Consider the following 26,821-nt stretch of genomic DNA (forward strand, 5'->3'; position numbering starts at 1 on the left):
TGTAATTATTAATTTTGTATTTAGTTCATTCTCTTTTGAAATTCTATGATGATGTATACTGAATAATAATGTCTTCTTTTTAAAAATGAGATTTTCTTGATTGATGCCGTTTTCATTTTTGACTGCTAATCAACATGCCACATTTGTTCTTTGACTAATTGCGATTTGAGAAGAGATTTTAGGTACCAGAACATCAATTAATTCAAGTCAAAAAAAAATTCAGCAATAGCATATATGGTTTGAACCGTACACCAGGTTAATCTTGAAGGTAAATCACAATTAGAAATATCTATTTTTTTTTTGCTAAATCCGTACTTGTCATGAATCTGGATTTTCCCCTTATTATCCTTAAATACCAAAAATGTTCTTACATCTGGAGTAACCAGAGTGTAATACTTTCGTATAAAAAGTCAATAAAAATGAAAAAGTGTGTCTTTATTTGATCTATCTATTAATATGTTATGTTCCCTCTGTCATGGGACAAATACGTTCCAATTGTCTAGAAACACCTAAGTGATTTCTTTTTGTGTTGCTTTTCCAATGGAAATATTAACTTCTCTAGTGAAAAACTTCGTTAGACACATGCAGATATCATTATTCCGATAACTGTCAAAACTATTGTTCCTTAAGAATACGAAAGTACTACAAAACCACATAGATATAAAATATCAGTATAAAGTGCCGGAACTGATTTTTCTTATGAATACGAAGGTAACAACATCCAAAGGAATAAATTGAATGCTAATGTATTCTTTTAAGTATTTTGCAGATCTTTGTTTCTTTTTAGGTACATTCTACTATTTTCATTGTATTGGTAATGTTATGAGTGGTAGTAGGAAACTGAAAAATAAAAAAAATAATTAATAACTAGTATCTCAATTGTCTGTAAAACAATTGAAAGGTCTTTGTGTAAAAGTGATGTTTTCGTAATGTATTTTTTACGACCTTTCATTTGATATACGACAAACATACCTGCTGAAACTTTTCGCTTTTTACACTTAATGACCCCATCCGCCTAACTTTGTCGAGATCGGAAGTATGATATATGTAATGTAGACTTGATGATCTTTCATTTGATATGCGACAACACCAAGTTCTAGAAAGTTTGAATTTTTGCACTTAATAACCCCATCCAACTAATTTTTGGAGGACAGGAATTTGATATTTGCAATGTACACGTTATGACCTTTCATTTGATATAATTACATTAGATGTATGTTTCATTATTATAATACGTTATTCTGATTGGCTAACTAGCAATCTCGTGATATTCGTTAATCAATTGCATTACACAATGCAACTTTTCATTCATGATGACACGAGGTCCCACAATAAGGTGCACAGGTAAATGAAATAAAAACTTGATAAAAGGCGTGTTTTCATGATCCTATAGGTAAAAATGTAATTATAAGTATTGAATGCTTTTTTTTTTGTAACTTTATAGGGTTGTAACAGCGTTGACCATGCGCACATGTTTAGTACTTCGGTCAACGCTTTTACATCCCAATAAATTTACAAAAAAAAGCAGTCAATTCTTAAATACAACAACCTTATCTTAAAAGAAAATTATGTTTTGCACTCAATGACCCCACCCAACCCATTTTTTGGGACGTCAATTTGATATTTGAAATGTACGCTTTATGGACTTTCATTTGATATGCAACAACCTAAGTTAAACCATCTGAGAAGTTTGAATTTTTTGCACTAAATGACCCCACCCTTTCCACTGGGATGAAAAAGGGGTTTGAAATTTTCATTTTTGAGTAGAGCTCATTCAGACGTTCAATTTGATATGCATAATGACTGCATTTGGCAAAGTGAAAAAAATGATGCAATATCAATTATATAAATAGAACTTATGAAACTTACAAAGTCAATGTAAAAGATGAAAATTTCAAATTGATTTTTTTTTTTTTAGTTTTTCATTGAAAGTTTTTGGTAATTAGTCAAAAATATTACCATGTTAAACTCCTCAATTTCTGAAAATTTCAGGTGGTAAGCTGTTGTTGATTTAGAAATACATGCCTCCGCTCGCAAAATTTCAAACTGTATTATCTTTAAAACGACAATAGATATCTCAAATATGTTAATGACAAATGATCTGTAGTTAAAGGACAACATTGTAGAAAAAAAATTGGGCCAATTCTGAAGTTCATCAAGGTCACAATGAATCATCAGATATATGATGCAATACCAAACTTGAGAACCGGAAGTCGTAGAGACATTGGACTACCATCATTTAACTCGGGACCACTTGACCTTTCAAATATCACAAGGTCAAGGTCATAATACACTTTGAAGGTCAAGGTAAAATTTCATCATGACCTGACATTGACCTCAAATTGAAGGTCTTAAAATACTGATCATTTTTTCACTTTATAGTAGGTTGATATCTGTTACCTTTTAAAAGATATACACACAATACTATACTTTTAAGAATTATCTCGTTGTAACTTTTGAATAAACGGTCGGACAGTTTTGAGCTTAATGTATAAAATGTAGAGCTCATCGAGAGGAACATTTTATAGTAATGTATGCAGCAAACTCTTATCGTTTTCTTAATATGTAAGCTTGAAATTGCAGCGTAATTTTTTTTTGGCACTCAGTGACCTTTGACCTCGGGTGCAAATTAGAGGTCACATGAATTAAAGATTATTGGTGAAGGTTCCAAGTCTCTACGACTTCCGGTTCTCGAAATAGAATTTTTCAAAAATTGTTTATAGTTTTTAAAGGGAAATAACTCCTTATAAGGGTTGGTAACAAATTAATTGTTTGTGTTTATAAACATTGCCATCTGTTCTTGTACATGCTGCCATTTTCAATTCAATTCTATCTCTAATACTTTTTGAGAAAAATGCAAATAAAATAAATTGCTTCAAGGGGATATAACTCTCATAGGGGATGATGAAATCCTATGCAGCCTCATATGGTTATACATTATGATGAGATCTACCTATTGTACAAAAAAAGGTCATGATATCTTTAAAAACAACGAGGGGGCATGTTGAAATAAACCAATAAAAGGGAGATAACTTCTAAAGAGGATGATGAAATCCTTAACAGGGTCATTTGTAATACCTCATGAGGAGGTCTATCAATGGTCCATATTTGGTCTTGAAAACTTCAACAGAAACGAGTATCGGGCATGTAAAAAAAATGTTGGAAGAAAAAAAAAGAAAAAAGAAAAAGAAAAAAAAAACATTAGAAAAACAATAAGGTCTTTCCTAACGTAGTGGAAAGACCTTACATATTGATATCACATTTAGCTACCGTACATGGTCAGTATATAAATGTAAAATTGGGGAAAACGTTAGCAAGACAGCAACCTAACTAGACAAGCCACCCAAAAGACATCTAGAGGTTAACATACATTTTGTAAGACTTGAAAAACATGCAGTGTCTACGCGCATATAAAGACTTGAATAACATATATATAATATATCAAAAATTGTTTTCTGAATACATACATATGATCATATATAACTAAGTTAACGGATATCTAAGTATACGTCCTTGCACACGAGTGAAGATATTAAAAAACATAAAGTCGAAAATGCAATAATTTATTCAAAACATTTTTGACAATGGTTTTCAATGAGATTTCTGCATTTTGGGAGTTTTGTATAAGAACACTGTGCCGACTTTTCTATGATCTTACTACTAAATGCTGCATACTTAGCAAAGCAGCAGCAAGTACCAATTTTTAAGTCTTCTGGTTTGATTTTGCTCAAACTCAAAACTTTCAACACTCAGAGCTAAAAAGCTACCAAGAGACATCTAATGCGGATTTTATACGCCAGTCTTCAAAGACTGTGCGTATTATGGTATACCGTCGTCCGTCAGTGTGCTACTTTTCGGATTTGTGGCAGTATTTTCCTTTCGACAGAAAGACATTACTTTTTTGTTTTAAAAGATAAACACAAATTGTGTTTTGTTAAATAATTGTAATTTCTGTATTTTATAAGTATCCTAAAAATTTATACATTTTTATTCAGAAATAACTCCTATCTAACAAATGTTCATGAATGTAGAAATTTTCTTTTTTTTGCTGTATATCAGTATCAAATTTTAAAAAAAATGCACTATTTACGTTTTCATGAAAATTGGCACACATAACCTTCTCGCGTAATCAAACAAAATGGCATTTTAAAAATGAGGGGTCCATGAACTCGTTTTCAAGTTAAATAAGTTTGAATGATTAAAATCAGTCGAAAACTGAATCTTTTCCCGATAAGTCATAGTTTGACGTCTCAAAAATAACAATTTACGTTAGCAACGTCATTATCTCCCCTGTAACTGTATCGTATGCCCTTAAAAATAATTTGGCATCAAGCATTACAAAACAGACATTTTCTTTCGAAATGCGCACCTGGTGCAGTAAAATTGGTACCGTCAGTAATATTTACTTTAAAAGAGTCAGCACCTTTTGTATACTATTACTTGAACCCATCATTATCATTTAAACATTTACACATATTTAAACCTATTATTCACAGCCATTTATTTACCAACTAAATTAGCACTCGTACTAGGATTTTTGAAAGATGTGGCGCAGTTCCGGAAAAACTTATATGCTAAAAAGAATCAAATAATTCGGAATTTTGGGAAAACCATTTTTTTCTCCATTTTTTTTTGTTGTGTGCGTGTTGGAGATTTTTTTTAGTTTATCACTGAGGAGATTACCATCTTTTTGAAATCACAAAGCTACTGCGCGAATCAAACAAATTTAGATATGTAGGCTATACCTATATATTAGATACTTAACTGATAATAATAACAAAGCACTCAGTATATTTTACTGAATTTAAAATGTCAAACTTCAAAGCCATATTTTTTTTTCTTTTCGGTGGGTAAAAATAGTGATTGTAAAAGTATATCTCAGTGAACGGACTTTGATATTCAAAGTGTTGTAATTATTCAGAAATTTATGTTTTATTAAATTCTTTCGGTCTTTTTTATAAACCCCATTTTAATCCGTTTTTAGGGTCCACTGTTAATGACCCCTAATATGTATATTTTATAATCATAATTTCAAATCAAAATATCTGTTTTTCTTGGTTTTTAAAAACAAAAATCAATCTAATATGAACAGCAATAACCGCATTTTTCTAGATTTGAATATTTTAGTTTCACATGAAACTCTATACACAAACAAAAAAAGATGTTTTTTTTTCCGTTTTATTAAATCAAAATAAGGTTCCTTGTTTGAAAGGTTGTGTTTCTTTGGTCCCTTCACCTGATTAGAATACAGATCCTTTGTCCAGCTTTGCTTACAATAAATAAGGTCATATTTTTCACAGACTGCTTATGACATTTTTTTATTATCTCATTTGGATGTGTTTTGATTGTTATTTTAATCTGGGAATACAATATTTATTTGTAAGCTTTATTGGATTTGAACTTTCAAATACTGTAAGTACTCTTAGATTGGAACTATGTGTCTTTTTATTTTTATTTTGTTTTGTGCTTCATGCTTACCTGACCAGTCAAGCCCTTCCCAACTGTCTTTTTATAAGTTAGCTGTTATATTGTGAGGTTACACTGAATAAATATTTTATTTCAGAAGTAAACATAATGCTATAGCAAAATAACATAATATATAATGACAATAATGACAGTAAACATGCAGAGAACAACACAATAAGGTCATAACAAGCACAGAACTACAACTGGTATGCCATGATAATTTGTGATCTTATTATAACCTCCATGCCGCATTAAGAAATTTGCACATTTGTTTAGTTAAATTCTTTGAGCTAGCCTGTAAAAGAAATACTAGCTTTATATTATTAGGCCATGAACAATAATATTTTGGTAAAAACTGTAGCCTCAAATCTAAAGGCAGGACATACTAAAACAAAATGGTACTCATTTTCAATACAATTCATATGACAGCATATACATGTAAGATTTTCTCTTACAATATTGTCAAAACGACCAGCTTCAATATTTAGTTTTAATGTTCCACTACGTAGTCAGTATATTACTATTAAAATCATACTTTAGGTAATCTTCTAAACAAAACTCATTTTTCAATTTCCTATATGAACAGTTTTTCACAATCGTTCAAAATAGCAAACTAGTTCTGGTAGTACTGATTATTTATACGACATTTTATATATTCAAATGTTACACTAGTGTTCTCTTGATCAGTCTATACAAAATTCATACCTAAACTAAATAATAAATCACGAACATTTGAAACCCAGTTTCTCTTGCCATTTAAGGCATTAACGCATAGGAGGTTATAAATATCATATATTATATTAGGTTTATCATATATTATATGCAACCAAAACTTTATAATTCTATGTTTCCTTAAAATGAACATAGGTAGATGACCAAGTTCACCACATAAAAAGTCGATTAGTACATTTTTACCAAGCTTTAATATAAAACGACAGAAACGGTTATGAACGAGTTCAATTTCATTGGCTCGATGAAATCCCAAAATTTCACACGCATAGTTAAGTATAGAGGCCACCATACTGTTAAACAAAAAAACATGCTTGACAATGTACAATATAAACTCGCTTGAAAGTGTCGAATAAGGAAGAAAGTGCCCTTGCTCCTTGCTGAGAAATCCTCTTCTGTGAGTAAGAATTTTCCATTGAAATGTAGTAACATGCCTAAATATACATAAGAATTTACAATTTCTAGCTCCTGGTTGTCGAAGAAAAAGCGGTTATTAACAGGTTGCCAACTATTTCTGAAAACGACTTCTTTTGTCTTGTCGGTATTAACAGTAATATTCCACTTTTTACAATAAAATGAACGTTTTCTGGTAAGACTTGTAATGTTTCGGCACTGTCTCATGTTTAAGAGCTTATATAACCTAATCAAATTCTATATGTGCCTGTCCAAAAGGAGGAGCCTGTAATTCAGTGGTTATCATTAGTTTAAACATATTTATTTATAGTGGATTGGGAAACAAGTTTTAAAACTTATATTAATCCTTTTCCACTTTGCGGGTGCGAGTGCTGCCTTGTAGCGGCATTAGCCTGCTCTTTTTTCGAAATCTACAAGGGTGTCTTTAACGTGCAAGAGATATGGCTCTCTCTTAACACGGGTCAGACATTTATCGTCTCCTTCCGACGAACTATCATCGTTTCTTCAAGACCATACTCGCAAATAGTGTCAAGGGAGAGCCGAAAATTCAGTCCCTGAAATTTGCATCCCGGAACGGGAATCGAACCAGGAACCTTTGTGTTAGTAGTCCGATGCATTAACCACTAAACCACGACTCTCATTAGTTATCATTGGTTGCTGTCTGTTAACATTTCTCATTTATTAATTTTTAATAAATCAGGCCTTTGGTTTACTAGTTTGAATTGTTTTGGGTCTTAAACTTTTATATCTAACTATAAGGTTTGCTCATTGTAGAAGGCTGTAGTGTGACCTATATTTGTTTGGTTTTTGGTTGATAGTTGTATCATTGGCATCTTTACCACATCTTTTAATTCTTATAATAAATGTAACAAAAGAGTACACACTGACCTGTCTTGGCTTTTTGCCTGCTTTACTTATGTTTGAACTTATGTTTAAAGTATTTAATGTGAAGGTTTTACTACAAGTATCACATAAACTTAACATTATCAATGATCCATTTTAATGAAAAAGATTATATGAAACCTGCCAAACAGACATGTTCACCTTATAATAATGACACACATCAAAAATAGTTGACCTGTTAGTATTTGATAAACTGACAATACCATGTTAACTAAAGATTGACCAATGAACCATGAAAATAAGGTCGAGGTCATATGAACCCTGCCAGACAAGCATTTGATACACAAAATATAATTGACCTATTGATTATAGTATCTGATAAACTGACACTACCATGAAAACTAAGATTGACCAATGAACCATGTAAATGAGGTCAAGGTCATATAAACCCTGCCAGACAGACATGCTTACCATACAAACATTTGATACACACAATATAATTGACCTTATGCTTATAGTATCTGATTAACTGACACTACCATGAAAACTAGATTCACCAATAACCATGAAAATGAGGTCAAGGTGATATGAGAACTGCCAGACAGACATGTACACCTAACAATTATTATTCCATACACAAAATATGGTGGCCCTATTGCTCATAGTATCTGATAAATTGACCAAACCACAAAAAGCTTAATACTGTCTACTGAAGCATGAAAATGAGGTCATTATCAGAAGAAACCTGCTAGTTGGACATGTACACCTTCCAACCGTTCCATACACCAAATATAGTTGACCTATGACTTTTAAGTATCTGAGATACTAACTTGACTATAGGCAATTAACCTTGTTCACTGATCCATTAAATAAGGTTGATGTTGGGTGAACCCTCTCTGACAGACATTTAGACCTTGCAAGAAAACAAATATAGCTATCCTATTACTTATAGTAAACAAGTATCTCACACGAGAAAAAAAATGGGTTTTTTTCAAGCATTCACTGAACCATGAAAATGAGGACAATGAACATGCGACAGACAGAAACTTTGTAACATAAGGTATCTGCTTTCAAGGCATGAAGCATCCCGGTCATACTGGTGTTTTTTAGTGGATCCTTCACACAAACTCAGATATTACTCCGGTGACTCACTTCCCTTCCCTTCAAGCATTAGGAAGCAATTATAATGCCTAATTGAAATTCAAATAATGGCAAGTAAATCAATGACAATACAGTAGACCTTCTATTTTTATTAGTTCTTAATATTAAATTAAAAGTATGAATAGAAATGATAACATATTATTACAAGGTCTTCAGTATGATTTACCTTGCTCTTATATATAGATATGCTGAAGATTTAGTTTATGAAGCCAATATACAAGTTTACTTGATGCAAAACATTGTAAGAAAAAAAAATTCTGTTTCGTATATATCATTAAGGCAGTGCATGAAGCCTTTAATACAAAATCTGCTATACAATAATTTGTGGAATAAATCTTAAATATTCATTTTGACAATGCTCTTTATTCAATTCATATTTTCAACAGTAAACTTAATTAATTTCTTTTGTTTAAAGAGTTATTCTTTTGATCTTCTTTGACAAAGATCATTCAAATCATTTAAATCTTTAATTTTTTATTAGAAAATACTTTTAAAACTTTCTAATTCTTCAAGAGTTCAGTTTTCAATTAGATCTACTCATACAGTAAACCAACTTGTTTTCATGGATACTTTATTTCACGTTTAGTCTTTTCTAGCCGATTTCGCATCAAGTTAATTTCGCGATTTTCTTATTAATTTGATGTAGTTTAATAAGGAAAGATCCCAGTTTTAAATTTTTGTGATGGTTTATATTCACGTTATTATTCTACTCGTGAAAGTCTCGAAAATAAATCGCTTGCGAAAATTAGTTGGTTTTCAGTACAAGTAGAGATACACTTGAAATTTGATTGGTGATTGTATGTTTTGACATCAGCTTTAAGAATCAACAAAGGTAGCAACTTCACAAAAAATATCATTCTATGTGATGAAGAAACCATAATAAGTGACCAAAAGAAAGTAGCAGAACACTTCAATGACTTTTTTTTATAAATGTGGCTAAAGATATTGGCAACAACACACCTGCTAATAATAACTATCCAAGTGTTAAAAAAATACACGAAAACAAAACTGCCACACAACAACTTGAATTTAGTGCCATCTCAAATGAATTTGTAGATAAACAACTTAAAAAATTAAACATAAAAAAGGCAACAGGAATAGATAGCATATCAGTTAAAGTTCTAAAACTAGCACAACCAGTTATCACAAAACCAATAACTGAATTGATAAACAAGACTATAAAATCAGCCACTTTTCCAGACAAATTAAAAGAGGCACAAGATGTACCACTGCATAAAAAGAACAATGTATTTGATGTGGGCAACTATAGACCAGTAAGTATACTTCCAGCAATTTCAAAAATTCTTGAACGAGCAATTTACAACCAGCTAGTTGAATACTTCAATACACACTTTCATCCATACTTATCTGCTTTTCGACCAAAATATGGATGTCAAACTTCTCTACTCAGAATCATCGAAGACTAGAAAACGGCACTTGATCAAAATAAGTTTATTGGCTCAATTCTAATGGATCTATCTAAGGCTTTCGATTGTCTCCCTCACGATCTTCTACTGCTTAAGCTTGAGGCATATGGTCTTTCAACTTCCTCATTAAAACTCATTAAAAATTACTTATCTAACAGGAAACAATGTGTTCCAGTTGGCTCTAGTCTGAGCAATTGGCAAAACATATACAAAGGAGTACCACAAGGTTCTATTCTAGGTCCTATACTGTTTAACATCTTCATTAATGACATATTTCACTTCACCGCAAACCGTTCACTTTACAATTATGCTGATGACAACCCATTATCTTATGCAAATAGAGATATAGACACCGTTATCTCCACACTTGAAAAAGACATTTTGGCTCTGATAGAATGGTTTTCTTCCAATCAAATGAAGGCAAACCCTGCTTTGGCAATTGGCAAAAAAACAATGGGCAAAAACATTACATTTGATCTAGCAGGTAACAAAATAAAATGTGTAAAAGAGGTCAAACTATTAGGCATCACCATTGACTTTGAACTAAATTTCAACACGCATATATCAAACATCTGCAAAAAAGTATCCAGACAACTAAATGTTTTAAAAAGACTTGGCAAATACTTAAACAAACTTGGAAAACTAACAATATATCACTCCTTTATTATGTCAAACTTTAATTTCTGCTCATTGTCCCGGCATTTCTGCAGCGAGGCCAACACTACAAAAATTGAAAAAGTACAAGAAAGAGCACTTCGCTTCATTTACCAGGATCACAATAGCACATATGAAGACTTACTTTTAAAATCAAAAATGCCATCACTTAAAGTAAGACGCCTAAGAACCATGGCAATAGAGGTCTTTAGAACAGTCAATCATGAAAATCCAGTGTACCTCCATGATCTTATAAATATTGAAAAAACAAAATATTCTTTCAGATACCAAAATTTAGCTGAAATACCTGACGTACATGTAAGAACAACAAGGTATGGCTTGAAATCTTTCAGATATTATGCTGCCAAACTATGGAATGAGTTGCCAATCCACTTTAGAACTGAAACATCTTTTACCCAATTCAAGAGTCTAATAAACTCATTGAACGGCAACTCATGCCATTGTAATACATGTGCTTAGTTTTATTCATTTTATGTTACAGCTTGAAATATAATAGTGCTGCTTTTTGTGAATGTTTGCTTAGCTTTTTATAATTTGTGAATGCTGTGCTTTAGTTTTTATGTTTGCTTTTAGTGCTTATTCTTATGCATGTATAGAATATAGTATTTAAATAGTGCAGCCTAAATGTGCATGAAATGTATGTTCTATGTCTTTTATGTTTTAATATTTGTATTGTGTATGTTTGTTATGTAAATGTGTGCATTTGTCGGTTATAAAAGCTCAGAGAGCTTATGTTTATTTGTTATGTAACATGCCGACTATAAATAAAGCTTTGAATTGAATTGAATTGAATTGAATTGAATTGAATTGAATTGAATTGAATTGAATTGAATTGAATTGAATTATTGAATTGAATTGAATTGAATTGAATTGAATTGAATTGAATTGAATTGAATTGAATTGAATTGAATTGAATTGAATTGAATTGAATTGAATGTTTTTAGAGTTATATTGTTGATGGCTTTGGTTATAATAAATGCTTTCTGACATCCCATCCCTTCTCCCCTGACATTGAATTTTGGAACAGCTCTTGTTAAAACACCAAAAAGATCTTAAATCAAAACAAAACAAAGATTGAAGTATTTTTTTTAATTTGGATTACGGTACCAAATTTTTTTAAAATGAAGAGTTTTACATGTTTAACTCTTACCATGAATTATGTAAGACAATGTGCTGAGATTCTAAAAGTTTCTAATGAATAAATGTTTAATTTACAAGTATAATGAAACATAGAACATATAACAAATGTAATGCAAATTTATATGAAAAGTCTGAATTAAACATATTGTGTTGACAGTACTCGGTATCATTACAAATGGATATTATAGAAGGCCACTTGATTTATGCGATTTTTATCTACCAAAAAAATTTTTTTTTTCTTTCTAGAATCTAATGAATATATAATAAACATATTTGAAATAAATCTTCTGTGAGGAATTTTAACAGTAAGCACAGCACTAAAATCTAAAATTGATTAAATTAAGCAGCCACAGTTTTACCATACATATATATTATCATTATAGCAGGAAAAATATCATTTAAACAGAAAACAGTATCATTATAGCAAGTAAAAGGATATTATGGTCTATTCTAATTCATAATTTGAAATTTAGAAATAAAGTTCCAGACCTGGTACCTTCTGAGCCACAACTGCCAATACTCGTGGATAAAGTGTTGCAATATAAAATAAAGTGAATACTTAAAAGAATATTTTTTTCAAATGAATACATTCTATTTACCCTTTTAATTAAAAGGAAAAAAAATGCAGTTAAAGATGAGAATCATGGATGAATGACAGTTAAAATGAAGGATGTATTACCATAAATAAGGCGTCGCTTGGTTCACAACTCTGATGAAAAAAAATATAAATTGGTTGAAATATTCATTGTTCTGTTTTACTTTCAACCCCAAGATCTTTTGGGATTCTCTTGATTAATCATAAGGATATATTATATACCTTGAAAAATCTGAAAGCAGAAATTTCATTTTGTGATGTAATAATTAATAGAACAGAAAATTGAACAGAGGGTCAGGGGACACAGTTATCGTTCTTTGATTTTTGTTGTCTACAAATAGTCCCTAGTGTGGATAGTTTCTAACTTGCATTTTTTTCATATACCTTCCAAATTTATTTCTTTATATATAATATGCACAAAATAGTAAGCAGGGGGATGAAATTACATGTAAAAGAAATTTCTGGCATGAATTTTTAGGTAAAATAGTGATATGGTCTAGTTCAAAAAGATAAAAAAAATTAGTATGTCTGAAGCTGTCAAACTGAATAACAGACCCCCTTAACTTAATATTGGTCATATTTTGAGTAAGACCTGATAGACTTCTCTATTATTTTGCTATAATTTGCCCCAAACGTAGTACACTACACTGTAAAAATCTTTTTTGAATAGAGCAGGTGCAACGATTTGAATTTGCGTTTTTTTTCTAAAAGAAATGCACTACGAAATAACTGCGGGCAGTACATTCATTGTAAGATCCTAAAAGCAGAGCCTGGACTCAGGATACGTTTTTCAGTCAAATTGATTAAAAACTGTTTAACTCTACCTAAAGTATGTATCTTAAGTTATCATGTAGAGTGTGTATTTAAATTTTAACAAATGTATTTGAAATTAAAACGTCAATTGTTCGTGAACAAGTGAAGAACTAAAAGGAAAATGTGAATAACGTTGAACCAGACTCAAGCTAGCGAACAATAAGCCAGCGAACAATAAGATGGATCAAGCTAGCGAACAATAAGAAAACGCACCCACATGATCATGCCTAAAAACCGAAAATTTGCAATAACACGACACGTACAGACAGTAACTTATATAAATATGATGACAAATAAATAAAAATGATGACAAATAATTTCCAATAGGAAGATGAAATGTAATTCCATTTAAACACAGAAAAGTTTAATAATTTATTTGTGTATTTAATAACTTTTTTTTAAGGCCGGGAATTAAAAAAAACTTTTCTCCTTCTCTTTGATATTAAAGGGATTGGTTATTGTCTGTACAATAATAATAACAATTGATAACAACAGGTTACACTATACTACTGTAGCGAAACAATAAGATCTCCAAGCTTAATATAATTATACGATTAAAAAGAAAAACTGATAACCATTATATTCACTTTTCGCCAAAGAAATAGCTAGTTCACGTAATTATTCAAAAGTAAATAGTCACTCTTGTGATTTATTTATTACATTTTGATAAGAAGAGCGATAAGTGTAAGAGTTACACACGAATACACGAATTACGTCAAATAGAATAAAAACGATTTGACATAAATATTTTGGTTAATCTAATCAACAACTTATTTAGAATCAAACCTAACTTTAATCCGTAAACATTTCCCACGGCAACGACCCGGATGGGGTAGGGTGACCTTACCATCCCCTTCTTTAATTCATAAAAAAAATAGCTACGGTAAAGCTTTTGTACCCACTATACACAAACGATAAAAACTTGCCTAAGGTTGCCTGAAGCCAAAGATCCAGGTAGGTAAAGTTACGGAATTTTTTTTCGGAGGTCCAAAGTTGGGGTCGGGTGACCCTACCCTCCCCCTTCTTTAATTCATAGCAAAGTCGCTACGGCAAATCTTTTAACCACACTAAGTACACTCGATAGGCAATTGTCTAAGCTTGTCTGGACCCAAAGATCAAGGTGGGTAAAGTAACGGAATTTTTTTTCGGAGGTCCAAAGTTGTGGTCGGGTGACCTTACTCTCCCCCTTTAATTCATAACCAAGTCCCCATGGCCAAGCTTTTAACCACACTAGGTACACTCGATAGGCAATTGCATAAGCATGCCTGGACCCAAAGATCAAGGTGGGTAAAGTTACGGGATTTTTTTTTCGGAGGTCCAAAGTTGTGGTCAGATGACCCTACCCTTTCCCTTCTATAATTCATAGCCAAGTTCCTACGGCAAAGCTTTTAACCACACTAGGTACACTCGATAGGCAATTGCCTAAGCTTGCCTGGACCAAAAGATCAAGGTGGGTAAAGTTACGGAATTTTTTTTTCGGAGGTCCAAAGTTGTGATCAGGTGACTCTACCCTTTCCCTCCTATAATTCATAGCCAAGTCCTTACGGCAAAGCTTTTAACCACACTAGGTACACTCGATAGACAATTGCCTAAGCTTGCCTGGACCCAAAGATCAAGGTGGGTAAAGTTACGGAACTTTTTTTTAGGTCCAAAGTTGGAGTCGTGTGACCCTACCATCCCCCTTATTTAATTCATAGCAAAGTCCCTACGGCAAAACCTTTGTCCACACTAGGTACACTTGATAGGCAATGCCTAAGCTTGCCTGGACCCAAAGATCAAGGTGGGTAAAGTTACGGAAGTTTTTTTTCGGAGGTCCAAAGTTGGGGTCGGGTGATCCTAACCTCCCCTCTCTTTAATTCATAGCCAAGTCCCTACGGCAAAGCTTTTAACCACACTAGGTACACTCGATAGCCAATTGCATACACTTGCCTGGGCACAAAGATCCAGGTTGGTAAAGTTACGGAACTTTTTTTTTAAGTCCAAACTTGGGTCTGGTGACCCTACCATCCCCCTTATTTGATTCATAGCAAACTTCCTACGGCAAAGCCTTTGTCTACACTAGGTACACTCGATAGGCAATTTCCTAAGCTTGCCTGGACCCAAAGATCAAGGTGGGTAAAGTAACGGAATTTTTTTTTCGGAGGTCCAAAGTTGGGGTCGGGTGACCCTACCCTCCCCCTTCTTTAATTCATAACCAAGTCCCCATGGCAAAGCTTTTAACCAGACTAGGTACACTCGATAGGCAATTGCCTAAGCTTGCCTGGACCCAAAGATCAAGGTGGGTAAAGTTACGGAATTTTTTTGTCGGAGGTCCAAAGTAGTGGTCAGGTGACCCTTCCCTTCCTCTTCTTTAATTCATAGCCAAGTCCCTACGGCAAAGATTTTAACCACACTAGGTACACTCGATAGCCAATTACATAAGCTTGCCCTGGCCTAAAGATCCAGGTGGGTAAAGTTACGGAGGTACACTCGATAGGCAATTGCATACACTTGCCTGGACCCAAAGATCAAGGTGGGTAAAGTAACGGAATTTTTTTTTCGGAGGTCCAAAGTTGTGGTCGGGTGACCCTACCCTCCCCCTTCTTTAATTCATATCCAAGTCCCCATGGCAAAGCTTTTAACCACACTAGGTACACTCAATAGGCAATTGCCTAAGCTTGCCTGGGCTTAAAGATCCAGGTGGGTATAGTTACGGATTTTTTTTCGGAGGTCCAAAGTTGGGGTCGGGTGACCCTACCCTCCCCTTCTTTAATTCATAGCCAAGTCCCTACGGCAAAGCTTTAACCACACTAGGTTCACTCGATAGGCAATTGCATAAGCTTCCCTGGGCCCAAAGATCCAGGTGGGTAAAGTTACGAAAAAATTTCTTCGGAGGTCCAAAATTGGGGTCGGGTGACCCTAACCTCCCCTTTTTTAATTCATAGCTAAGTCCCTACGGCAAAGCTTTTAACCACACTAGGTACACTCGATAGGCCATTGCCTAAGCTTGCCTGGGCCCAAAGATCCAGGTGGGTAAAGTTACGGAATTTTTTTTTTCGGAGGTCCAAAGTTGGGGTCGGGTGACCCGAACCTCCCCCCTCTTTAATTCATAGCAAAGTCCCTACGGCAAAACTTTTCACCACACTAGGTACACTCGATAGGTAAATGCCTAAGCTTGCCTGGGCCCAAAGATCCAGGTGGGTAAATTTACAGAATTTTTTTTTCGGAGGTCCAAAGTTGGAGTCGGGTTACCCTAACCTTCCCCTCTTTAATTCATAGCCAAGTCCCTACGGCAAAGCTTTTAACCACACTAGGTACACTCGATAGGCAATTGCCTAAGCTTGCCTGGACCCAAAGATCAAGGTGGGTAAAGTTATGGAATTTTTTTTTCGGAGGTCCAAAGTTGTGGTCAGGTGACCCTACCCTTTCCCTTCTATAATTCATAGCAAAGTCCCTACGGCAAAGCTTTTAACCACACTAGGTACACTCGATAGGCAATTGCCTAAGCTTGCCTGGACCTAAAAATCAAGGTGGGTAAAGTAACGGAATTTATTTTTCGGAGGTCCAAATTTGTGGTCAGGTGACCCTACCCTTCCCCTTCTTTAATTCATAGCAAGTCCCTACGGCAAAGATTTTAACCACACTAGGTACACTCGATAGCCAATTGCATAAGCTTGCCTTGGCCCAAAGATCAAGGTGGGTAAAGTTATGGAATTTTGTTTTCGGAGGTCCAAAGTTGTGGTCAGGTGACCCTACCCTTTCCCTTCTATAATTCATAGCCAAGTCCCTACGGCAAAGCTTTTAACCACACTAGGTACACTCGATAGGCAATTGTCTAAGCTTGCCTGGACCCAAAGATCAAGGTGGGTAAAGTTACGGAATTTTTTTTTCGGAGGTCCAAAGTTGTGGTCAGGTGACCCTACCCTTCACCTTCTTTAATTCATAACCAAGTCCCTACGGCAAAGCTTTTAACCACACTAGGTACACTCGATAGCCAATTGCATAAGCTTGCCTGGGCACAAAGATCCAGGTGGGTAAAGTTACGGAACTTTTTTTTTAAGTCCAAACTTGGGTCGGGTGACCCTACCATCCCCCTTATTTGATTCATAGCAAACTCCCTACGGCATAGCCTTTGTCTACACTAGGTACACTCGATAGGCAATTTTCTAAGGTTACCTGGAATCAAAGACAAAGATGGGTAAAGTTACGGAACTTTTTTTTAGGTCCAAAGTTGGAGTCGTGTGACCCTACCATCCCCCTTATTTAATTCATAGCAAAGTCCCTACGGCAAAACCTTTGTCCACACTAGGTTCACTCGATAGGCAATTGTCTAAGCTTGCCTAGGCTTAAAGATTCAGGTGGGTACAGTTACGGAATTTTTTTTTTCGGAGGTCCAAAGTTGGAGTCAGGTGACCCTACCCTCCCCCTTCTTTAATTCATAGCCATGTCCCTACGGCAAAGCTTTTTTTCTACACTAGGTACACTCGATAGGCAATTGCCTAAGCTTGCCTTGACCCAAAGATCCAGGTGGGTATAGTTATGGAACTATTTTTTTTAGGTCCAAAGTTGGGGTTTGTTGACCTTACCATCCCCCTTTTTTAATTCATAGCAAAGTTCCTACGGCAAAGCTTTTGTCCACACTAGGTACACTCGATAGGCAATTGCCTAAGCTTGCCTGGACCCAAATATCCAGGTGGTAAAGTGACGGAACTTTTTTTTTAGGTCCAAAGTTGGGGTCGGGTGACCCTACCCCCTTATTTAATTCATAGCAAAGTCCCTACGGCAAAGCTTTTGTCCACACTAGGTGCACACGATAGGCAATTGCCTAAGCTTGCCTGGACCAAAAGATCTAGGTGGGTAAAGTTATGGAACTTTTTTGTTTTGAGGTCCAAAGTTGGGGTAGGGTGACCCTACCATCCCCCTTCTGTCGTTCATAAAATTTTCCCTACGGCAAAGCTTTTTTGCCCACTAGGTACAAATGATAGGCACTTGCCTAAGCTTGCCTGGATCCAAAGACCCTACTATCCCCCTTCTTAGTTCTTAAAAAAAATCCCGACTGCAAATTTTTTGTCCCACTAGGAATTATTAATAGGCACTTGCCTAAGGTTGCCTGAACTTAAAGACCCAGGTGGGTAAAGTTATGGAACATTCTTAATTGAGGCCCAAAGTTGGGGTAGGGTGACCTATCCCATTTCTTTAATTCACAAAAAATTCCTTACGGCAAAGATTTTTCCCCCAACTAGGTACAATTGATAAGCACTTGCCTGAGGTTGCCTGGTCCTAAATACCAAGGTGGGTAAAGTTACGGATTTTTTTATGTCCAAAGTTGGGGTAGGATGACCCTACCATCCCTCTTCTTTCCTTCATCAAGTTTTCCCTAAGGCAATGATTTTTTTGCCTACTACGTTCAAACGATAGGCACTTGCCTAAGGTTAAATACCCAGGTGGTTTAAAGTTACGGAAGTTTTTTTTAAGGTCCAAAGTTTGGGTAGGGTGACCCTACTAGCCCATTTATTCAATTCCTAAAAAAATCCCTACAGCAAAGCTTTTGTCCCCACTAGATACAATTGATTTGCACTTCTCCAAGATTGCCTGGCCTCAAAGAACCAGGTGGGTAAAGTTAATGAACTTTTTAAATTTAGGTCCAAAGTTGGGGTAGGGTAACCCTACCATCCCCCTTCTTTTATTCATTAAACAATTCCCTACGGTAAAGCTTTCGTCCCCAATAGGTAAAATTGATAGGCACTTGGGTAAGGTTGCCTGGGTTCAAGGACCCAGGTGGGTAAAGTTACTGAACTTTTTTTTTAGGTCCAGTTTTGGGGTCGGGTGACCTTACCACCTCCCTTCTTTAATTCATAGCAAAGTCACTTCGGCAAAGCTTCTGTCCACACTAGGAACACTAGATAGGCTCTTGGCGATGGTTGCATGAATGCAAAGACCCCAGTTGGTATAGTGATGGAAATTTTTAATTGAGGTCCAACTTTTGGGTATGGTGACCCTACCACCTCCCTTCTTTAGTTCATAGAAAAATCCGTATGGCAAATCTTTTATTCCTGAAAATAAATTTTTATGCGAAAACGCTCCGAACAACATCAGATACATATACAATTTAAGGTACAATGTTGTCCTGGTTACTAATAGATGATGCATTTGAGTCAATCATATCCAAGATGTACCAATAAATCAATATCTTCAATTTAGGCAATTAGAACAAATCTAAAAAGTTCCAACAGACGAAGAAATTGATGATAAAGATTGAAACAAATTCATAAAACACATTTAAACCTTACAAGTCGTTATTGTTGGCATCTGTTTTTGTAGGATCAATGGAAGTATTTTCTTAGCGCTAACAGTATTGAAGACTTGCTTGTTTTGAGAATCACTAGTCTTAATTTCACACGTTAAGATAGTCGGTAAGATAAATTCGTTACATAGTGTGCTAGTGACGTAATACGGTTTATATGGGGTCAGTAAATTCCATATGGGGATGTTGTCAAATACAAAATCGACCGAGTCATAAAATATATATTGTGAATTAATTTTACCTGAAACTATCACAGATTTAGAGATTTTGGGATTGAAGACGGATCTAAGATTATTTACTACTGTTTTTTTTTTAGTGTGACTTAACACCAATATTATAAAAGTGTCGTTTCGTTGTTTTTGGTTTCGGCACTTATTTATAGGAATTTTTGGGTTGAGACTGCTTTAACCTTCATTTCAATTATACGCGCATTATGTATGTTTTGCTTTGTGCACAAATTCAGTAGTCGGAAGTTGAAACACGATTCGGAACTTGAAACGTATTTTTATATATTTTTTTCATTTTATGTCGATCAAATTTTAACATGTGATACTCTACACGTAACACGTGATAAGACGCTAAGGTTTGAAGGACATTTTTAAGGCCAGGAGAATCATTCACTTTTAAAATGCAGCGCAAAACGAGTATCTTGATGTTTTTGGTATTCCTTTCACACTATTCCACACTGGATGCAAATACCATAGGATCAATTGCATGTGAAAACTTGTCGACTCAGATAAATACAAACACTGCCATCTTGCAGCAACTTCTAGCAAAGTCGGATAGAGGTAAGTATAGGAGTGGACATTTTTTTCATCTACATTTATCATCATTGAGGTTTAACTTTCAGTTTGGACGGGTAATTGTAAAAATCATAATGCATATTGCGCAAATAAATCTTAGATATTTTAGGTATAAATTTTGAAGATTGTAATGGAAGTCAAAGTTATATACACATACATTTTTTCCTTATTAAACATTTAAAATCACAATGTATCTTCCTCTTTTGAAGCTAATCTATAATAGACTGTTCTATTTTTTTCTTCTACGGACTTCATGTCAACCATATTGCAATATCAAAGTATTGACTCACTATATTTCCATCTAAAGTAAGAATCCCTCGTGTAATATTTCCTATTATCTTTTTAAAATTTTAAAGAATTTTGTTTCTTTAACCAAATTTTTACTACATTCAACTTTGTAACTTAGCTTAGAACATCTAAATAACCTGTACTTTCGCAGATGGCGGTATTGGGTAACTGTAGGAGTTTTAATGGTTGGTCTTGAATAAGCTTGATTGTGGTCAGCTGAATTAATGATGTTATAAACTTCCTTAGCACTATATAAAGGTTTTTGGTGATTATCAGTTTAATAACAAACAAATATAAAGGTTTTCATTCATTTCTATCATTTACATTAAAATATCTGGAAACATGCGCTATCTATTAAAAAAAACGTCATGATTTTTTTAAAGTGCGTTTAACTTTGATAAGTGACTTTTAATCCCTGATCTTAAAGTATTTTTTTTATTTTGGTCATACATTATTTTTACATTCAGAAGACATAATATGCAAAAATGCTGACATCTAGAATCATAAAAAAATGTCCGTCCTTGATCTTTGATGACCGCCGGAACAGATGATATTATTTCGAATAGGTATATGATTTATCCGTATGGTGGATTCATTAAAAATGAACTTTAATGGTTAATATTGTCACTCTCCTATTTACATTACGTACAGTTTATCCCTTCCAGACAATTCTGATGTACAAATCTTACAAGAGGTAGCAGAAGGAAAGGCATCCACTCAAAGTTCGCAACATGGATATCATGGGGCTGGGCATGCTAATGATGGAAACATAAGCACATTTTCGCACACCGGTACCACTGATGAGCAGTCACCATACTGGGAGGTTGACCTTGGTCGTGATTACAAGATCAGACAGATCGAAATATTTGCAAGGAGAGACTGCTGTGGTAAGCTGCTTGGTTAATTTAAGAAAATCAACTGTCTAAAATGCTTTATAAAGTATAATTGTATGCAATTATTGAAAGTGTTTTGAGACCATTGGCAAGCCTTGACACACATAATGCATCAAAGGTACGCAGGAAGTAAAACCACTTCAACATAAATGAATCCGTTGACCTTGTCAATAATCAGTTGTAATGCTATTACAAAGGGTTAATTCAAGCATTAGGGATTTTTCTGTATTTTCTTCTAAGAAATTCTCTCGTAATACGTTGAAGGTAAATAATAAAGCCATTGTCATTATGTTGCGTATGTTCGTCCATAATATTAATATTCTTGTCTATACAGCTATATAGTCCCTTGTCTTTGATATGTATTAGCTAAAGCTAAGGCACTAGAAGAGCACAATTGGGAGATTTTTCATTTTAAAATGATTTTAGAATTAAATTAAGTACATGGATTTATCATATTGCAGGTGAACTAATCCGCCAGTTAGACATAACTGCAGGGCCAGCACATAATTTGATGACGCGGTGTGGTTTTTATACAGGACCTGCCAAAACAGGATACCACCTGGCCTTTGAATGCAGTCCAATAATAAATGGCCGTTACGTCAAGATACAGAAGAATGATACGACCAACTTAGCTTTAGCCGAGGTGCAGGTGATGGCGATTGCTGACAGGACAGTTGGTTAAAGATACTATTTTTTCTCAATTGCATTATATATCTCTTGAAGTATTATATCTCAAAAAAGTTTGGTTAGTGTAGTAAGTAAGTAAGTAAGTAAGTAATGACTTTATTTACAGAGGGTGACTCAATTAGCTTTCGCTAATCTACCTTGAGGCCCTCACAAAGAACAAACAGTACAAATATTACAAAGCTTACAGTTTCTGACATATTATGTAAATGCACTATTCATACTAACTATAAACTGTCTGTAGAACAAGAGAAAAATAAATTCATTGATATATATATATATACATAACATTCAAATCATTAAAATATTTGAGTAAGTTGTTATAAATCATTTATAGACAAGAAATCAACACATTTTTGTTTAAAAGTATCCAGGTTTTCACAACATTTTATTTCATTTGGTAGTTTATTCCAAAGTATAGATGAGCTATATGCAAAAGATTTCTTCATTGAATTTGTGTTCGGTCGTACAACAGCTAAATTATTATTTGCAGATGACCTTAGATTTCTTCTATGTAGGTTAACAATTGGACAACAGAGTTCCTTTAAGTAATCAGGTGCTTTATCGTTTAGAATTTTATGAACAAGAATAAGTTTATGATATGAAATTCGAGATTTGAAATTCAACCACTTTAGCTCTTTAAATAAATTTATACTAGGTGTTAGTATTGGTGCATCAAGTATAATCCTTGCAGCTCTTTTCTGCATTTAATGATTTTTTTTATATCCATCCTCATAGCAATTTCCCCATATTGAGCAACAAAAATCAAATATGGGCAGAATATAAGCATTATAAAACAGCTTTCTACTACTTATATCCAAAAATTTCTTAATTCTAGATAGCAGTGCGATACGAGAACTTAAGTTTTTACATACATGATAGTCAATTTGAAATTTCCAGTCTAAATTTTTGTCAATATATACACCCACAAGTTTCTGTATTTCAACAGGTGTGATTGGGCTATCTTGTATACATATATTCATATCATTTCCTAGCAAAGTCCGTTTTTTATTTGTTCCAATCAACATAGAAGTAGTTTTTAAGGGATTTATAACCATCCTATTGTTCAGACACCAATTATTTATGGTGTTGGCATCGTATAATTTAGTTTCCTTTCTATCTCTTCCTTATTTGTTCCATATGTATGAAGTGTTGTATCATCAGCATACATATCAATGGCTGTATGAGTGGTTTCTAAAGTCATGTCATTTATGAATAAGACAAACAAAAGGGGACCAAAAATGGACCCTTGGGGAACCCCATATTTGATACATTTAGAATCTGAGGCTGGGATGGTAGTCTTTTGCCATGTTTGGTCTCAAATGTCAGCAAATAATAGTAATTGATCCATATTTTTTGAATGAAATAAGCTAGTTTTTATTGGTGAAAGTACAGCACATGTAACTATTCGGTTTCTTAGTATGTGACAAGATAATAATTACGGTGACCTTATGTTCTTTTTATTTTCTCAAAGCCTTTCATAAGAGGTATCTTCTCGTTCATCAATACAAGTTCACACTGTAAATTTAGTTACCTTATTTAGTAATGCTCTTGCAAATGTACCATTCGTACGAAATATGTCAATTTTGTGTTAGTACTCTTAGCTTGAAAACATGCAAAGTGACTTGCACCTTTTATAAAAATAAGATGTGGTATGATTGCCAATGAGACAACTATCCACAAGAGACTACATGACATATTAATTAACAACTATATTTCATCGTACGGCCATCAACACTTAGCAAAACCCATACCGCATAGTCAGCTATAAAAGGCCCCGAAATGAAAATTGTAAAATAATTCAAACGATAAAACTAGCTGCCGGATTTAGTATATTTGATAAAAAAGCACGGGATAAACTTCATTTTGGCACAGTATGGAAACAAAAACATTGGTTTGTACTGCATTATTATATTAATACACCCAGGCGCGCAGCTCCCTATACGCTAACACGCAGTTAAGTGCACATCGATTTGGAAAGCCAAAAAAAAAAAATGCCAAAATAAAAATTTATAAATTAATTTTGGTTAACATGGTTAAAGGAAACACATATGTTGTCACTTTTTTAATTGATGAACTGTCATTAAATAGCGGCATTTCAAAATGAACATTTTATCGGAGATCATGTAAAAATCGGACAGTAACTTGTACATGTTGTATCTTTTACCAGATTTGAATTTATTAAACTCAGTTTAAGACGTGTAGTTTCGGAGCACTTTTTACAGAGTACGGTTTATATATTATCTGTTTGCGATGCGATGTACCAATCGACCATTAGATTTATCGAAACCCTTTGATATTATTGAAAATATGCCGAGGCGATGTATTCGACAGACTACCAGAGCCAATCACCCTGAAAACACGCCAATACAGCATTGGAAAGTCTCATTATATTTTGCGTTCACACACGTAGACCATATGATAATGGAATTGGAGAGTAGAAGGTGTCTGGAATTATCAGAAAATAGCTTCTTTGTGTCGTATCTGCTTCCTCGTATTGTAGTAAATATAACCAACGAATAATTCTCAACATTGTCTGAGACATACAAAATTTGACCTGGCATGTATTTGGCGGAGAATTTCAATCGGGAGGTCGCTCGATGGAGAACACGTACGCTGGTTTATAACATCTCGCGAGTACTACCATGCAGATCTATCAGTGTATTAAGTCTGTTGAAAACAAATGTACGATCAACAATGAACAACGACAGGTTATTATCGCTATTATCACTGCATATTGGTCGGGATTTCAGTGTGAATGTTGACAAAGTAATAGAGAAGTTCGTTTCTGCTTAGACCCGAAGAGCAGATTTTGGTCAATGTTGAGTAAATTCTGTAATTCAAAAATGTGTTGTTTATGTATTAGATTAACCATGATTTACTCTATTCAGAAGATTCAAGCATAAAATAGTTTTTCGTTCATAAATTGTTTATAAGTCCTATCTACATGTAGCTCCTCTTTAAACCGTCCTATGACCGAAATCCGAAAAAAACAACATTTTTCTGCATTTAAGGGTCCCAAAAAAATATCGGCGAATTAGTGTACGGGAAGACAATAATTCTATATATATATATAGCTGTACATAAATGACGATTTAGATAAATTATAAATATAAAGGATTTCCATTTACAATAATGTTCACGTACACTTGTTTTATAGTTACTGTAAGCCATTCAAGTGTATAAAACATATTCAACTTTTTTTTAAATTTGAAGTTTCATATCATGACTTAAAACTATCTCGAGTGGAGAAATATCATATCACATGGAATGCAGTAGTATGATCTATCATACCTCCCCTTTTTGCGTTCATCTGCTATATTCGATTTTTAGAAGAATGGACATAAATGCGAGTGTATATATGGCGTTTAAAAAAAATGCATACAAATAAATAATACTATACTTGCACCTTTTTATGTATGTTACGTCGCAATTTTCGCAATAGCATAACGATCGCAAAAACAAAATGTTTTAAATATTTTATCCTCGCTTCGCTCGCCATGTTTGCAAAGGTAAACAATAGTTACAGAAATATCGTTGCAGTCGGAAACCCGGTTGTAATAGAACAAAAGAATCGAAGCTCTTTGTTAGAGAAGGCGATAAATGTGTACTGTATTGTTTACTATAGTGACAAAAATTTTAAATGGTAATAGAAACAAACAAAATTACAATTCTCTTCTCAATTACGAGGTGTTTTATTTAAAAACACCATTTGCATAAGTTTTCAATTTATCTAGTACATAGTTGAGCAGAACAATTAGATTTCAAGTCGACGACATGGGTATCTTTCAAGTTGGATGAAGAAAATGCATAACCTCCGATTTTTTTGAAAAATTACCACGGACGGAAAACATATCAATCTATTAGTTCAGTAATTTTCGTGTCTGCCCTTCCATTATGTGACTCAAGAAAAAATTCCAAAAAATGGGTAACAATTGTATCGAAAAGAGAAAATCGAGTGCACCTTTTTATGTTAGGGCATGTTTGAGTTGAATATTTTGTCTTGATATCGTACAAAGTAAGATTATTTCATACATCGTCTCGCTTCAGATTGTATTATTTTTATATATCAAAGCTACAGATTTACTTTATAACACAAACATATAACAGTACTAAAAGATGAAATATATGGGTCAACTGAAATACCTATCGAATGAGTCACAAAAACAGAGTAGGTGTGTTCGAACAACTATTTTTTTACTGAAAGGACTTGACGACAGTCTTTCAAGTTGGATGATGAAAATGCATATCTTTGAAAAAAAAATTTTTTTTTGTGTGAAAAATAGGGTTTATAGTTTTTATACACTACAAAAATGTAGTCTGCCCTTCCACAAAATTTTTAATTATATATTTTTTTTTAAATGTTTATGAATTTTCGAAAATTCCACCTGACAACCGATTAGACAATAGTTTTAAGTTGAATCAATGCTGACAAGATCATTAACTGATGCTCATTAGCTAGTTGATACATTTGTCTTTTAAAATACAACTGACATATAAGGATCGTAATGGTGTAATGTGGATATTTTTTATCGGTTTCCATGAGCAAAATTGGTAACGCGTCATCCCTTCAATGGCTTCCATTTCTGCGATTGTGAAAATGAACT

The 26,821-nt window shown here is 33.9% G+C and overlaps 1 protein-coding gene across 1 annotated transcript; it reads left to right on the forward strand.

The window, feature by feature from the left end:
* Positions 1-20,085: 20,085 nt before the first annotated feature.
* Positions 20,086-23,666, forward strand: LOC139481747 (fucolectin-1-like). The gene is made up of 3 exons (XM_071265237.1): positions 20,086-20,334; positions 21,303-21,524; positions 21,992-23,666. The coding sequence occupies exons 1-3, from the start codon at positions 20,175-20,177 to the stop codon at positions 22,210-22,212; spliced, it is 603 nt and encodes a 200-aa protein (XP_071121338.1). The 5' UTR covers positions 20,086-20,174; the 3' UTR covers positions 22,213-23,666.
* Positions 23,667-26,821: the final 3,155 nt, after the last annotated feature.

This window comes from Mytilus edulis, chromosome 7 (genome assembly GCF_963676685.1).
Source record: "Mytilus edulis chromosome 7, xbMytEdul2.2, whole genome shotgun sequence".
In the NCBI taxonomy this organism is placed as follows: Eukaryota; Metazoa; Mollusca; class Bivalvia; order Mytilida; family Mytilidae; genus Mytilus; species Mytilus edulis.